The 15,997-nt window shown below is 37.7% G+C and overlaps 1 protein-coding gene across 1 annotated transcript; it reads right to left on the bottom strand.

Moving 5' to 3' along the window:
• Nucleotides 1-1,025: 1,025 nt before the first annotated feature.
• Nucleotides 1,026-14,638, bottom strand: mmp19 (matrix metallopeptidase 19). Its single transcript, XM_079857915.1, has 9 exons — nucleotides 14,450-14,638; nucleotides 13,489-13,580; nucleotides 13,149-13,282; nucleotides 12,317-12,526; nucleotides 11,677-11,922; nucleotides 11,464-11,592; nucleotides 11,164-11,328; nucleotides 4,345-4,472; nucleotides 1,026-1,727 (listed from the first exon to the last, which is right to left on the bottom strand). The coding sequence occupies exons 1-9, from the start codon at nucleotides 14,546-14,548 to the stop codon at nucleotides 1,494-1,496; spliced, it is 1,437 nt and encodes a 478-aa protein (XP_079714041.1). The 5' UTR covers nucleotides 14,549-14,638; the 3' UTR covers nucleotides 1,026-1,493.
• Between the last annotated feature and the right edge of the window lie 1,359 nt (nucleotides 14,639-15,997).

Genomic DNA, 15,997 nt, shown 5'->3' with positions numbered 1-15,997 from the left:
TTTGAAAGTTTACGGACTAGGAAACCTAGGGTCACTTTTTGTAATTGAATGGCAAAGAAGATGAGAATTAATCCCAACAAATCGTGAGTAATGAAGGCCTGTTGAGGAACTATCCATCCAAGTTGATTTGCTTGTTGATTGTATTTGATTAATTTTGTTATTTCAGCAGACATGTAACAAATCAAACTGTACAAATTGTCCCTTGTGCTGCTGCTTTGACAATACAATCAAATCTTTTTACACAATATATTGGATTTTTGTTGTGTTAAAATATATTGCAATATAAACATATCTATTCAAGGAACTCGCAACAATAACAAATTGCTGTGTGTGGTGTATTAAATAACAAAATTAAACTACAATTATACAAAGAAAACAGAACATATTTCCAAGCAACTCAATTGAATACATGAACAAAGAGGTGGGGGTGAAAACATTTGAACAGGATGTAGATGTGTAAATTTTGTTTAAAGATAATATTTTTTCATTTAGTACTGCCCTTCAGAAGCTACAGAACATACTTAATTGTTTTCCAGAAGACAAAACAAGTACAATTTACCCTGATCATCCTGTTCAAAAATTTTCAATAGTTGTGTTTGAGTCCCTCAATTGTCCTCAGTGTGAAAAGTTAGATCTCAAAATCATACAGTCACTGCTGGAAAGGGTTCAAATATGCAAAAGATGCTGGAAAACCAAGTAATTTGTGGGACCTTGAGGATTTATTTTTTATTTTTTGGAAGAACATTGGACAGTTTAACTGTTCAGGACAAACAAGGGACTCAAGAACATCCATCATAAAACAAAAAAAGTCATGGATCATCCAGGTAACGACACACAGTATTAAGAATCAAGCATATGCAAACTTTTGAACAGGGTAATTTTCATCAATTTAAAAATCTTTTATATAAAATATCTTATTCAGGACTGTACTAAATAAAAAAAAGCATTTTTTTTTGCCAAAATAACTTGCGAGATGTTTGATATTCCATCATGTAAGCAAAGTCAACAGTGATTACAAGGTGTTTGATTTAATTTCTTTGACATGTTCATGGTCTAGATGACTAGTCAGTTCTTGGGCTATGGTTAGCCGTCTATTACATTTTCACTATTTTTGCCTTGTTTTAGCCTAGGCTGTGTTTGGATGGCTATTAGACGTCTTTTAAACGCATGTATGTTTGAAATGAAATCATTTAGGCCTTCTTTTAGACATACAGTACATACAATATAATGTGCATGATGCATAATGTAGATGCTTAAATGAATTCAACTCTCTTAGTGTATTCTCAATGTATCTGTAGCTTTAACAGACTTCATGCTGACCAAATGAACTTCAGTATTCAGTATCTTGTGTTTTCATCAAAGAAATTAAAGCATCAGACAAAAATGATAGTTAAAGCTACACTATCTAACTTTTTTTGATAATAAATAACAAAATGTCATTAACACTTTAGCTTTGAACGTTCAGTGAGTTTAAAGGCACACGACGGGGCAGATTAGCTGCATCTCATCCAGCGAACACGCTTGCTGAGTGGATATCCAGAATCAGCAGAGAGTTGTTCATTCACGCGCCAGTACCTGTCGTCCTTGAAGAAATACATCTTCCCGTTGGTCCATGTGAAAGCTGCATCGGGATTTGATGGGATGCCAGTAAACAGACGGGAAATGGGTTTGGGATAAATGCTGAGGTCATTATAAACCATCTCATCCCACTGCCAATAGCCTGAGCCCTGAAAAAAAAAATTTTAATTTGGGAAATCAAATTTTGACATACAGTATAAGAAATCAATGTACTATGAAACATACTGTAAGTTTTAGAAATCAAAATTTTACGAATGAATACATATATAATATAATATAATACTGTATAATATAATATATGCGCATCAAGAGCACGTATCGACCGCAATGGGAAACCTAAAATGACAAATAGGACACCCTACTCAAGGGCGTAGATTTGGTTTGAACATTGGGGGGGGGGTTGAAGTTTGGGTCTGCATATTTTTCATGTGATCATGGTATAAATATTGGGGGGGGTTGTAATGCATAGATTTAAATATTGGGGGGGTTATCTCCCCCCAACCCCCCCACAAATTACGCCCCTGACCCTACTTATAGACAAATAGAAAAATGACCCCATGATTTACTCACCCTCAAGTCATCCTAGGTGTATACTGTATGACTTTCTTCTTTCAGAAGAGTTATATTAAAAAATGTCCTGGCTCTTCCCAGCTTTATAATGGCAGTGATCGGCTGTTTATGTTTTGAAGTCCATCAAAGTGCATCCATCCATGATAAAAGTGCTCCACACGGGTCTGGTGGGTTAATAAAGGCCTTCTGAAGTGAAGCGATGCGTTTGTGTAAGAAAAATATCCATATTTAAAACTTTATCCAACTAAAATAACTAGCTTCCGGCAGACGATTTGTCTTACTCAAACGCATCGCTTCACTTCAGAAGGCCTTTATTAACCCCCATGAGCCTTGTGGATTTACTTTTATCATGGATGGATGCTTTTTTTATGGACTTCAAAACAAAAACAACCATTCACTGCCATAATAAAGCTTGGAAGAGCAAGGACATTTTCTAATATAACTCCGATTGTGTTCGTCTAAAAAGAATAATGTCATTTACACCTAGGATGACTCGAGGGTGAGTAAATCATGGGGTAAATTAAATTTTTGGGTGAACTATCCTTTTAACGGACACGTGCATGCAGCGGCCATTGTAAGTCCACAAGAACGCAAGTGCACATGAAGTGTGCCATTTGGGACAGGGCCCAACTATAAAGTCTTTGATAATACTAGCTATATACGGTATACAGTAGTGCATCTTGGCTGACCACTGGTGATCAGATCACCCAAAACGCATCTTAATACCAGATGGAAACAGGGCTTCTTGTTCAATTTTTGGGATACTGTAAATGATTTGCGGGTGTCAGGGAGCTGCTATTAATATGCGGGACGGGAGACTCCCGGAAGTTCTGGGAATGTCTGCTTAACTGCCATGAGCAATATAGGGAAGGATATAGGCTTTATGTCACATGAACAAATAGAAAAAGAGGTCTCATTGTTTGCGCTTGTCAGAGAACGGCAGTAAGAACAGTATGACGGCGATATCTATGGACTTTTAAGGTTATCAGCTAGCCTAGTTTTATTTTTGCTCTTTTATTCAATATAAAAATATCTAAATATTAGTGAGAAGAAGAAAAATATAAAACTTTTAGATGTCAATCTGCATATGCGATGGACATCGGTTATGCTCATCTTTATAACAGCTCTATATTTAAAGCTGCAGTCCGTAGTTTTTCCTCTTTGTCGCCATCTCTGTTCGCAATCTGCAATTGCAGTTATTCGCGGAATTATCAACTTTCCGTGGGTTGTGCCTTGGCACGGCACAGTGCGGATGAATCCAATGTTTTGAGGAGAATGTGCGGCTGTCAGTCGTCGCCGGTGTGGATACTGTCATTTGGGATCACAGATTCAACTTTTTGGAAGAATGACCAACATAAGAATTTTCACCGGAAGATGTCGTCTGAACAAGTAAGTAACATCCACTTTTGTTCTGCCCAACTAAGGGGAAAAAAGCATTGCAGTAAATCGCGCTAATTAAATCTAACGATCGCTTATCATATCACGTCAAACCGTGCAAATTATACTTTGTTCTCAAATTGTTAATGTTAACAACATCAGCATTGCGTGACTACATTTAATGTCCTTCCGATATTTATCCTTGTTTTCACATGGGCCCGGTTGCAGTCTGTTTTTTTCTGTAGCCACTCCGAAGTCCGAAGTCTTTTGCATTTTACAAAAGAAAATGCAGGGTGAATCTCCAGTTGTCACTGGTGATTGTCGTTTGAACCTTTCTGGATCCGCCATCAAATTGATAAGTTTATATCAAGTGCAGTGAGAAAAGGCTATAAATCTCCACCTCCAACATCCTCACACGCAATATAGCCTAACAGCCTTTTTTAACCCAAAAAAGTTACGGACTGCAGCTTTAATGAAGCACATTTAAAAGACCTGAACCGGAAGCGATGCAAGCAACCTGTTTTACAGAATCCGGAAGTTTGTTGCACATAACCCCCGTTTGCTAAGAAATATTGGTGAAGGAGTAAATGATTTGAGACACAGCATAAGTTCAGTTCATGCAAGGTGGTGATTTCAGGTGTGTAAATAAGACAAGACAAAATGGTGTCCTCATGAATGGAGCTGAGCTAAACAGAAAACATCTATCAACAAAAAGAGTTTGTTTATATAGATAGAGCTTTTTGAGGACTTATGAATTCATCATGATTTGTTTTCTGTTAAGCATAGGTTGTGTATAATAATGTTAAAATCTCACTATACCTTAAAGAAGAAAATTTTCTTGTTCTTCTCATAGTACAATGCAGCGTTGATGTTGGCAGGGATTCTTTTTAGTGGTTTGGGGTATCGATAGTCAAGGCGGTAATTTGTGAACCTCCAGACTTTTTCACCTGAGACAGAGAGGTGGGTAGAAGAAAATACTTCAGTTAAGTACTGACATAAATTATCCAATGAACATGTGTATGAAAGCTGCAGTTGTGCATCAGATCAGGCAAGATGTTTTAAAGGAATATCAGAGCCCGTCTACGGAGAGCCTGCCCACTCCCTATTAAGTCCTATTGTACCGAATTTTGGTTGTAGTACCACCAGAGTTCCACTGGGGGCGATCGCCATGAGTGCAAAATGAATGGGAGTCAATGGGGCTAGACAGCTAAATTTGTCTCTTTCACCCGATCGCCGTTGAGTAATCTCAGGTTTTATTGTAGATTTTGCAAGTTCAACATGGATTTTAGGTTGAAAGTTGAATGAACGAGTACTTATGTCGTTTTGATTTCTTACAGGTTGAGTTGTTGTTGCCCATAACACGCTAGCATTCTGCTAATTGACATTTTGAAAGACTTTTTAAAGCAAATAAGTGACTCTAAAAAATCTAACACCCAGCAATGTGTAATTTCTTTGCATCTCCTTTCGAATACAACATTCAAATTACTAGACAAAAAATTATATCCTGAGAAAAGTGGATTTTGAGGGGTATACCGCCATTGACCTCCATTCATTCTGCACTCGTCCTGTGAGCGCCCTCATATGGAATCAGAGTGGAACTGCAACCAGTTCAGAAGCCGGAAGTGTAGTGAGAGTGAAACTTCTCGCCAAATTAGACATTCTCTGGGAATATTCAGTTTGGTACAATTTAAGCTCAATCAACAGCACTTGTGGCCTAATGTTACTGGGTTTACCACACAAATCATTTGACCAATTACTTGACCCTCCACTTCCCCTCCAAAAAAGTAGTGATGCGTTCATTAACCATTCACAGTCCAGTTTTTTTTTTTCTCCATGAATTTTTGCTCACACCAAACTTTTTTTTATTTTTTATTTATTTTTTAATTTTGTATTTATTTTATTGCACTTGATTTGCCCAAGAGCCATCCGTTACATTACTTAAAGACTTTTTTAACTGTAAGAAGGGAAGGTTGGTAAATGGCAAGACATTTTCATGTTTCAACCTATGACATAAAACACATCAGTAATACCCCACTCGTGATTATTTAAGCTTTTACGTGTTTTGAAAAATGCGTTTGTTAACAAGTGTTTAAACGGGACTACAGAGATTGCTGAACAGATAAACTCATCTACTCACTAGTCGCTTTCAAAGCCTCATAGTGTTTATCATCGTGCTCTTGCCAGTTATTCCAACTCAAACTTTCTGACTTGTAGATGTTAGAATAAAGAGTGAGTGAGTGAGTTGTGGGAAGCTTTGTGATGGTGATGAAGGATTCCAAATTTAAGAATCTATTTCAAATATGCTTCCTTACATAACATCACGGTAAAGAATATTGTATTTAGCGTTTAAGGGTAAGATAATGATTCTGCTCAGCAAAGTTGCCATTCCTGTTTTCTCCTTATTGTCTTTAATGGCTCTTGGAGTCCCAGTTTCACTCAGACTGATGGGATTAGCACACGAATGATTCGTCTATGCAATTTGCAATGCAATAGACTGTTATGCTGATTGAATTAGGATTGGCCAGACCCTCAGTCTAGGGTGTGTTACCTAAACCTGTATACTCATTTACATGCTTTGTTTGAATTTGTCTCCACCTTCAAAAGTCCCTCCTCCTAAAAAGCCTATAAGACACCATGAACAATTATGTACTTCAGACTGTTTGGAAGAACTGCAGCAACGTCCTCAATAAAGAATAACTTCTTGAACGTGATCCCAAACGTCTCCTGGTTTTGCTGAAAAAGTTTACAACAAAGACATTAAAGTCATGCGACCGTGGTGCAGCCTTTTACTTCTGGCAGGTTTTTATTGTTTTTTGGGTTTTTTTTTTTTAGCTTTTACTTCTGGCGATTGTTTTTATGCTTTAAAATTCATTAAACTTGTTCATTTGTGAAGATACACACCATATTACTAATCTGGTAGAACTATTCCTTTGACCACTTTATTAATAATCTTACAGATCTGTCTCAACTCTACAGCATACCAACTTGACACTGCAACAGTAAGCATGGTTTCTGTCCTCTCTAGCGCCCTGGTTTCTGTGTCTCCTCTATGGCTAAAGAGGCATCATGATATAACTAGCACACTCTCAAGAGGGCAACCAAGAACATGGAGCACAGGTGGAGGAATACTAAACTACAGTTCCCTTTCGAGAACGTTCACTTCGTATTGCGTAGCTATACGCAGTGGGAAAACTCCTTTTCTCTAGAATATTGAAGCCTTTAATTTAAAACGCAGTGCTGCTGCACAGCCAGCACAATGCAGAGCTGTCTAGCATGCTGATTGGCTGGGCTGCGGGAGCTGCGGGAACCTATGGCGAAGCGGTGAGGAAGCGCGATCCTATCAGGACGCTTCCTGAGTCGTGCGCACCGAAGCGCGCCACAATGGGCGTGGCTGCTGACTATATACAGTACCAGTCAAAAGTTTGGAAACATTACTATTTTTAATGTTTTTGAAAGAAGTCTCTTATGCTCATCAAGCCTGCAGTTTAAAAAAAAACAAACAAAAAAACAGTAATATTATGAAATATTATTACAATTTTAAATAATGGTTCTCTTTTTTAATATATTTTAAAATGTAATTTATTTTTGTGATGCAAAGCTGAATTTTCATCAGCAAGTACTCCAGTCTTTGGTGTCATATGATCCTTCAGAAATCATTCTAATATGATGTTTCCAAACTTTTGACTGGTACTGTAAACTGCCCATTTCGCCATAGGAATCAGATTTAATCTCCTTCAGCGATCGACACGTCTTCGCTGACTTCTCCTTGAAGCCTTCGCCGTCGACGAGCCCCAGCAGCGGAACGAGCGACTCTGCTTTGCAGTGCAGCGGACGGCGGCCTTCCTGCTTACAGCAACTTGGCGCCGATCTTCTGATTCGCCGTTTTCCTGCGGCTATCCGACGAACGCATATCCTTTTACGAGCTATCTCAAGTGCTTGCTGCGGCAGCACTTTAAAGAGCAAATTTCCTACGTGACGTTGTTTCAAATGTCACGCGCCGACTGCGTGGCATGCAGGGCCTCCTGCGAGAGTTTGCCACTTTCCTCTCTGCACTCACGGCTAGATCTCTTTATGCCGGAGAGCAACACCGTCCCTCGCGGTGAAAATCTCTGCACACTGATCTTGCCCTGCGCGTCACGAAGACCACTGCCCAGGCTATAGGTAGAAGCATGGCCAGCTTAGTTGTGTTAGAGCACCATCTCTGGCTCAACCTGACTGAGATCAAGGATGCAGACAGTGCTGCCATCTTGGACTCCCCGATCTCGAGCGCTGGTCTCTTCGGCCCTGCGGTGAAGGGATTCTCTGAGCGTTTCACAGAGGGTCAGAAGTCGTCGCAGGCCATGCAACACTTCCTGCCAAAGCACTCCAGTTCGACGTCATGTCACCCAAAGAAAGCGTTGACCCCACAGCCAGCTAAAACAACGCCGCCAGCATGTCAGCCCTGCCCAGCGGCTGAGACCAACCGGCGCCCACAGCCTGCTAAGCACTTCCCATTCCCGGATCATCAGGGCCCCGACCCAAGATTGTGTTGGACCCTGAGCCTCGGAAGCCCTCCTAGTCTACAGACAGGAGGGAAAAGGAAGGGGTTAAGTGCCACCGCGGCCGGACTTGCTGAATTTAATTATTGTACCAAAAATCTCCAAACGCAAGACCATAGAATATAATCTGGGTTTTGATGGATACACTGTTGTTTCTCGGCTACAACACTATCAAATACTGAAGAACGCAACATCTAGCAAACTGAGAAAGATGAACTGAAACAGGACTATATATACAAGAGATAACGAGCAACTAAACAAGACGCAGGTGAACATAATCAGAAACAATGTACACTAGTAGAAACAGTGGCTGCATCCGAAATCACGTAAGTTATTACTTCACGACCGCTAAACAAATATGTACTATATAGTATGAATGTGAGTAGTATGAATGTAATCTGGACGTACTATATTCACCATGTTGTCATTATCATGTAATATGGCCTCATGGGATAGTAAAGTGTCCATCTTATGCACACTTCAGAATGCACTCTTTTATTAGTACTGTGAATTCAGACATACTTCATTTGTCACATACTGTTTTTTGCCAAGTATATAGTAGGGAAGTATGTGATTTTGGATGCAGCCAGGAACAAAACACAGGATAAGAAAACGGAAACAATGTAAACAAAATGTAAACTAAGAATCTATGATACATCAAAAATACTAATCCTTAGACACAACAGAAACAGAACACAAAAACACAGAGCACACACAAACTGGTACTGTACATACTTTTAGTATTTAGCTCCTAAACTCTAAAATAGCCTTGCTAGCAGTGTTTGGGGAGCAGACATTTCTGTTAGTTTAACTCTAAAGACCCAACTTTTTAACCAAGCATACACATAACTCATTCCCTTAATCCCTTTACACAAATCCTGGATTATTGTGCAAATTATTGCACTGCTTTAGAGCAGCAGAATAATAAAAGTGGAGTCTATGTTTACACTGCCTGTCTGTTTCACTGTCTCATCCCCAGGTTACCAGATTTAATCTGATCCAGTCTGTACCCAGGACAGATGTTTTCTTTATGACCAGCTCTGACCACAACACAATCCTCTTCAACTTCAGCACAAACCCCAACAAACTGGTCAAACTACATTATCAATAGTATTTATCATTTAAAGCTAAATACCATCCATTTTTAATTATACCATAGCTTGAAATCAACTACCACATTATGATAGTCAACCCCCTGACCTCCATTGAGCTAGGTTTCTCCCAAGGTTGTTATTTTTCTCCACTACTACTCCATAAAAGATGACTTTTTGAAGTTCATAAAGTTTTTTTTTTTGTTCAAAATTAAAAATCAGTCAATACATCATCAATCCTTTTTCCAAAAATGTTTTTCTCTTACCCTGATTCACTATGGTAAGCCTATTATAAATGTTTATATTTTAGACCTAGCAGGATGGTTTTCAAGGAAAATTGTGTACTTGCGTCACTCGTCCGTGTGTGTCTCGTCATATCCATAAATAGAGAAAAGTTGCTCCGGCTACTTTGATGCGTGTCTGGTGTGGAAGTGGCAGAGGTTAGTTGTCACCACGAGCAAAAAGTGTTGGCATGGAGCCGCTAAATCTCCAAACTCAGAGGAATCGCCCATTAAAAAAAAAAAACAAGTAATAAAAACTCAGTGAGTGTTTTAGCGCAATTTTCTCACCTCATGGGATCACAACACTAAGAGATAGTAAATCTTTTCCTGGATTTTTTTTGTGCGTTCCCGAGATTAGACCTTCCTTAACATAATGCCGAAAACCCGAAGTCTCTAGGTGGTCTGGTTGAGGAGTAGATAGAAGTGCAAGATTGGTGCGCACAGACGCACAGAACAGAAATCATGAGTTAACAAGCGCAATTTCGTCCGGTGGAAAATTGCGCTAAAAACGCATAAAGGTGTCACAGTTATGTTCTGTTAGTTTAATTTTCATGGACTTTTAGTTTGGTTCTCTTCAGTCACCTGTTTTCTTTGTTCTAGTTTCCCGCCAACAATCAGTTTCCACGGACAATCATTAATCATCACAGCTGTTTGTCATTATGTTTATCACCATTGTGTATTTAAGTTCCTTACTTCCTTTCCCTCATTGTCTGGTATTGTTTGTGCATAGCACACTGTTTCATATTGTTTGCTCTTTCTATGAATTACCTGCATTTGAGTTCTTTAATAAACTTTGTTTTATTTGATACTTTTTCGTCTTCATCGGACTAGACGTGACAAGAGGAGAGAGTCTGCAGGCAAAAAGAGAACGCGACAGAGCTCGTAATAAAACGAGAATCAACATTGGCTTCGCTTTAGGTGATGGAGAGAACTGAGGGATTTGAAATGTTGTAAAATGGCGTTTTTATTACTCAACAGGTGAGTGATGTATTTTATTGAACAAATAAATTGTCATATGTAGCTCTCTAACAGAGCTGATTGTAAAGCATCTAGATTTTATTATGGTTGTTGTAGCGCTGTGCTGGAATTTATTTTCAAGGAAGAACTGTGTCTATTAATGGGTAAAGTTATATCTCTTAAGCTTACTAGTTAATGTTTTATGAACAGTAGGATAAAAATATTCATCCGCACAGTCACATAGAGCCAAAGCACAAACCAGAAAAACCAAAACAATGTTCTTCTGCAAAATGCATGCAGTTTTGTTTTTAACCTCTAGAGAGCCAAAAGTTACAAAACAAAAAGTACGTTTTACAATAAAATACTATTTTAGTTTTTGCACTTCAAAATTTCATGTGTTTCATGTATCACTTGCCATTTCTTTGTAATTGTTTGCAAAATTTACTAGCAATTTCTGAGGGAAAATTGTTTCTATACCAATTTTTTTTTTTTCAGTGTATCACCTGATAGAGTTTTGGTTCCTTGCCATTGTTGCCTTTAGTTACTATAAAGCACTACTGTATATAAATAAAATCAAGTTGACAAGTTTTAATTGTAAGGTGGGACTACAGCTGCCATATTGGGAATTCCCATTTCTCCCATTGGACTTTTGTGAGTAAAAAGCTCCTTCTGTATTACATTCATTATTATGGCTCCAATACAATTCCAACAATTTTCAATAAAACATTTTAAAAAGCATATAAAACACCACTTTAATGTAGAATGATCTACCTTTAAAGAAGTATGTCTTGTTGGTTCTTGGGGAATATACAGCTGCATTCAGGTTTCCTGGCAGCCCCTTCCATAGCAGACTTATTTTGACTGGAGAGTTATGGCCCATATCTGTTACCGTCCACACATAATCCCCACTAAACGCATACGTCTTGCGCCAGGGACCTAAGACAAATAATTACTGTTTTAAAACATTTTCTATAACATGTTTCATTATATAATTAGTTTTTGAACTACTGCATTTGATAAACTTGAATGAACTGAGGTCATGTGTACTGTTAAACGGCACGGTTTTCTCACCCAGCATTATAGCATCAAGTTTAGCACTGCATGGATCTGGCACATCCCTCCTGGGGAATGGGGCCATGGTAGTGGGATATGTTTTGTCATAGATATCATCAGCAGTAGTTGTACTGGAGATCTTTTTACCTGAATTCATGAGAGTAATTAGCAAAGACAGTTATATCCATCGGCAAACATTCATTTATTTATTAATTCACTTGATTATCTCACCATATATGGCTTGGATTCCTCTGATATCATCAATGTGCAGTCTAAAATTAGCTTGGTAACCAGTGTAGTGCGCTGCCATAAGAGCACCACTGTACTGAGAATGACCCAAGCCAAGAGCATGGCCGATCTCATGAGCCGCAACGATGCGCAGATTAGAACCATAATACTTCCCTTCAGTCCAGAATTCATCTTCATCAAAGTGAACTATTCCTGATGGAGGGGCTTCAGCATGGGCAAGAACATGGCCTAACAAAAGATTATTACGTAACACTTTAGAATAATGGTCCGTAATGCAGGATACTTCAGCCACTATTAACTAATATTGAATACAATTTAATCTAAATAAAAAAAAATAAAAAAAATAATTCATTAAAACTAAATCCATAAAATTACCCCATAATGGGTTTGAAAGCTTCTATATATTATGAAGCGCCTGACAGAAGCCTTTAAGATTCTATATAGAATGTTTTCTTTGTGACCAGATGGTGTCTAACATTAGATCTCATTGAATTGTAAAACGCCATGACAGGAGTAAAATATATAAAACACTATTTAATTGTATCATGTTCCATTATGTTTTGTAATATATCATTTTTAATATTATATTAATAATACGATTCATTTGGTGAGATTTACTTACCAGGACCATCAAAAGGTGAAGGACAGCCATCTCTCTTGTGAAATGAGATTCTGATATCAGCAAGCCCAGAGTTGACCTCTTTAAAGCTGAGTGGGGTGACCTCACTCCAGTAGTTAAAGGCTGAGCGTATGGCTGTCTGTGTTGCGCTTTTCCCCATATCTGGTGTGTGGCTGTAAATCCGATATGTCAAGTCTTTCTTTTGCCAAAATCCTACGAAATAAGAAAGACAAACCAAAAACAGCTGTTTTCTCCATGTAAAGGGCAAAGTTGATTACTTTGGTTATGCCTATACCATTCAATTCTATCCTTTACTGCATCAATTGTAAATGACCATATTAAATTGTTTATTATTGTTTTTCACGTTTGAGCTTCTGCAAGAACCAATGAGGTTTGTTTGGTTGAGCTGGTTCGCTGATCAATGTAATGTGAATAAAAGCCTAAATTAAGTCTTATAATAACTGGCCCACATTGCATCCAGAATTAAATTTAAGGTGTTGACACTGGCTTTCAGGACTGTCACTGGAAATGCACAACTCATTCTTACAACTGTACAATCTGTTGTAACTTAGGTGAGTATAACGTTTAAGTCATGTGTTATGAATCATCGTACTCTTCAAAGTTATAAACACAAATAGGCAAGTATAATAATAATGTGAAATGTTGTTTTGTGTAATCATGATACAAGATGATACAACATATTATAAGGCATTGTGCATGCATCGCAATTAAGATGACCTTTTCTTATGAATAGAAAGGGTTCATAGAAAATGTTGATTTAGTAATAAAGGAGGTTGACTGTATTATTAAACAATCTGGAAGTATAGGCACCCACCACCAAATCGCCTGTATTTGAAAGACTTTTGGTTGAAGGGGTCCTCAACGCCACAGCGCGGCTGCCTCATTTTAAGAAGAGTAGCTCTGTCGAGGCTTCCAGTGACTGACAGCCCTGACACCCTCTGAAAGAGACTTTCACAAAGACGACACGACAGAGATTACAATGTGAGTGTGCTCCACAAGAATTTTATAAAATTAGGATGAAGTCGCTAGTAAACTGTAGTAAAATCAAGTATTTGAGCATGCATATTTAAAAAAAAAAAAAAAAAAAAAATATATATATATATATATATATATATATATATATATATATATATATATGACAACATTGATTTTACCTAACAGCCACTTTCATATCCCTCTCACTGGAATCTTTCTGAGCTTCCGGGTTCAGTGGAGTATCTAGATATCCAAACCGCCTCAGGTATATCTATGAAATGTGAAAATATATGCAGTCTAACAAAAAACTACCCCATTAATCATTAATGAACGTTATGAATGTTAAAATATTAAAGATGTATTGTCAAAACCAGCAAACTGTGGCTAATCATTTTAAGTCAGAAGTTCTGCTTCAAATCTTTTTGTTTAATTATAATTTTTCTCCAAACTAAACTTCTAATATTATCATATTTTTGTGATAGCAGTTAACACAAGTGATGGACACAACGAAATTTCAGACAAAAGAATAGTTTGAGATTTTTTTGTTGTTGTTGTTTCAATCTACAATAAGTAATCTACAATCTAGAATAATATTAATAAAACATCTAGTTTAAAAACCGTGTGCTAAAAACACGAATATGTCTATAAAAAATAAAAATAAAGGCATGCTCATCAAGGCATATATAAATTACATTTTAATAGTATTAATAGATAGAATTCATTTCATTCTGAAACTTTGAAGAGTTTTGCCAAAAATATATCACGACTGTCTCAACAACTTCCCGTAATCTAAGATTCATTCAGGATTCCTGTTTTTTGTTTGTTTGTTTTTTAAGTCTGTATGATTTTAGCGTTGTCTGGCTGTTTGATTCATGTAAAAGTATAACTCTTTACTTATTTAACGATACTTTAAAGTATTTCAAAAGTACATTTATGCATTCATCCAACGCAAATGCTTTCTTTTTTTTAATCTTTATTTAGACCTGTATCAATGTAACGACATATTTGAAATTCTTGTTGTTGTTGTTGTTTGAGTTAAATAAGAGTTAACAATAGGATGGTATTTTCAGATATTTAAATGTGTTGCCTAAGGACCTAAAACCTCAAATAAAACATGCATTTAAATCAGGTATTTGTTACCTGTGCCTCCGTGAACTCTCGTTTTCTGCTCGTCTCAGTAGATGACCATACACGTAGAACAGCAGTCAGAAATATTGTATATTGCAACCAGTGAGCCATAATCCCAGTCTGCAAAGAGCTCCAGTGGTGTCGAGAGATGAAGTAATGTGTGGAGCTGACTGGAGTCAGTTGAGTCAAGCGCGCGCAGTGGTGTCCTCACCGTCCTGTGGTTTACTGTAATCGAGCGCAGAGCGAGTGAAGAAGAGATGATGCACTTTCTCCTGCTCCAACTAACCAACAAACACCAACATTCTCATGCGAAACTTAGTTTTAAAAATTCTTGGAATCGTTGCCACAAATTTGTAAAGAATTCCTTGATTCAGTACTTGTGTTGGTATTCAGTTATAATTTTTGAACATAATTTCAGCTATTGACAACATGTTAGCCTAATGTTTAGCCTTCAATCAACCCTGTTGAAACACAGAACAACTTAATGAAATGTATCATGTCTTATGCAATTATTACAACTTACATCACTGAAAGGTTAGGCTATATAACTTCATAAAAATGTCCTTATATGTATTTGTATACTAATCAGTTGTTAATTTTAACCTTTAATAACAATAATACTGTACTATGTATATTCTATACTGTATATTCTATTCTGTTTTGGTTTGGTTCTGTTCTGTTTGCCTGTGTTCTTCGTCATTGTTAATTGACCCAGTGGCTGTGTCTGAAATCGACCCCCTACACTCATTCACTATTTGGTCCACTAATATTGTTCCCTTGAAGGAGAGAATGAAAGTGAGTGAGTGAAGTAGGGCAATGATAGCACCACAAGAGCTGCCGCTTTTGCATAGTTTGCTTTCTGTTTAATAGTTAAAAACTTCAAACTGGCAGCTCCAGTAGTAAGATGAAAAGATTTGTGTTGAACTCTGTCATGAAATTAAATAAATAATAATCAATTACAAAGAGGATATGGTATGATATGATACGTTTTAACCACATTGGACGTGTGGTTTGAAAAAGGATGGATGGATGATTCAGGTCCGTGCGCCATCTTCTGGTCATACGCGGGAATTTATGCGACTCACAGTGCTTTATGGATGTTCTCTAGCCGTTGAGCGTACATTAGTTGCACACTAGTTATTGCGATGCATTGTGGGATTGAATGAGAGCACTCAATAATGTCCACTATGGTTTTGGACACCACGACAAAGGGCTGTCCCCTCAAATAGTGCCCTATTTAAGGGTATAGTGGGCAATTTCTGACACAACCCTAGTGTGTCAGTTTGTTTCCATGGATACTGATTTGTTTCACCTGCATTTCATTTAGCTCTTTGTTTGCACTGTGTATATATAGCCCTCAGTTTGTTCAGTCATTTGTCTTCTATTGTCTGCCACATGTTTTCTTGTGATCATCTTCGTTGTGATCATGCTTCCTCATTAACTTTGAAGCCCTATACTTGATTTATTTCTGCCACTGTGCAAGATGGGAACTGAGCCCTGCCCCCTACTGTTCAATAGAAGACATTACTCTAGCCGTTGGAGTGAGCTTGCCTCAATGAT

This window comes from Squalius cephalus, assembly GCF_949319135.1.
Source record: "Squalius cephalus genome assembly, chromosome: 22".
Taxonomy (NCBI): Eukaryota; Metazoa; Chordata; class Actinopteri; order Cypriniformes; family Leuciscidae; genus Squalius; species Squalius cephalus.
Note: the sequence above shows the minus strand (reverse complement) of the source record. Positions and strands in the feature narration are given on the sequence as shown.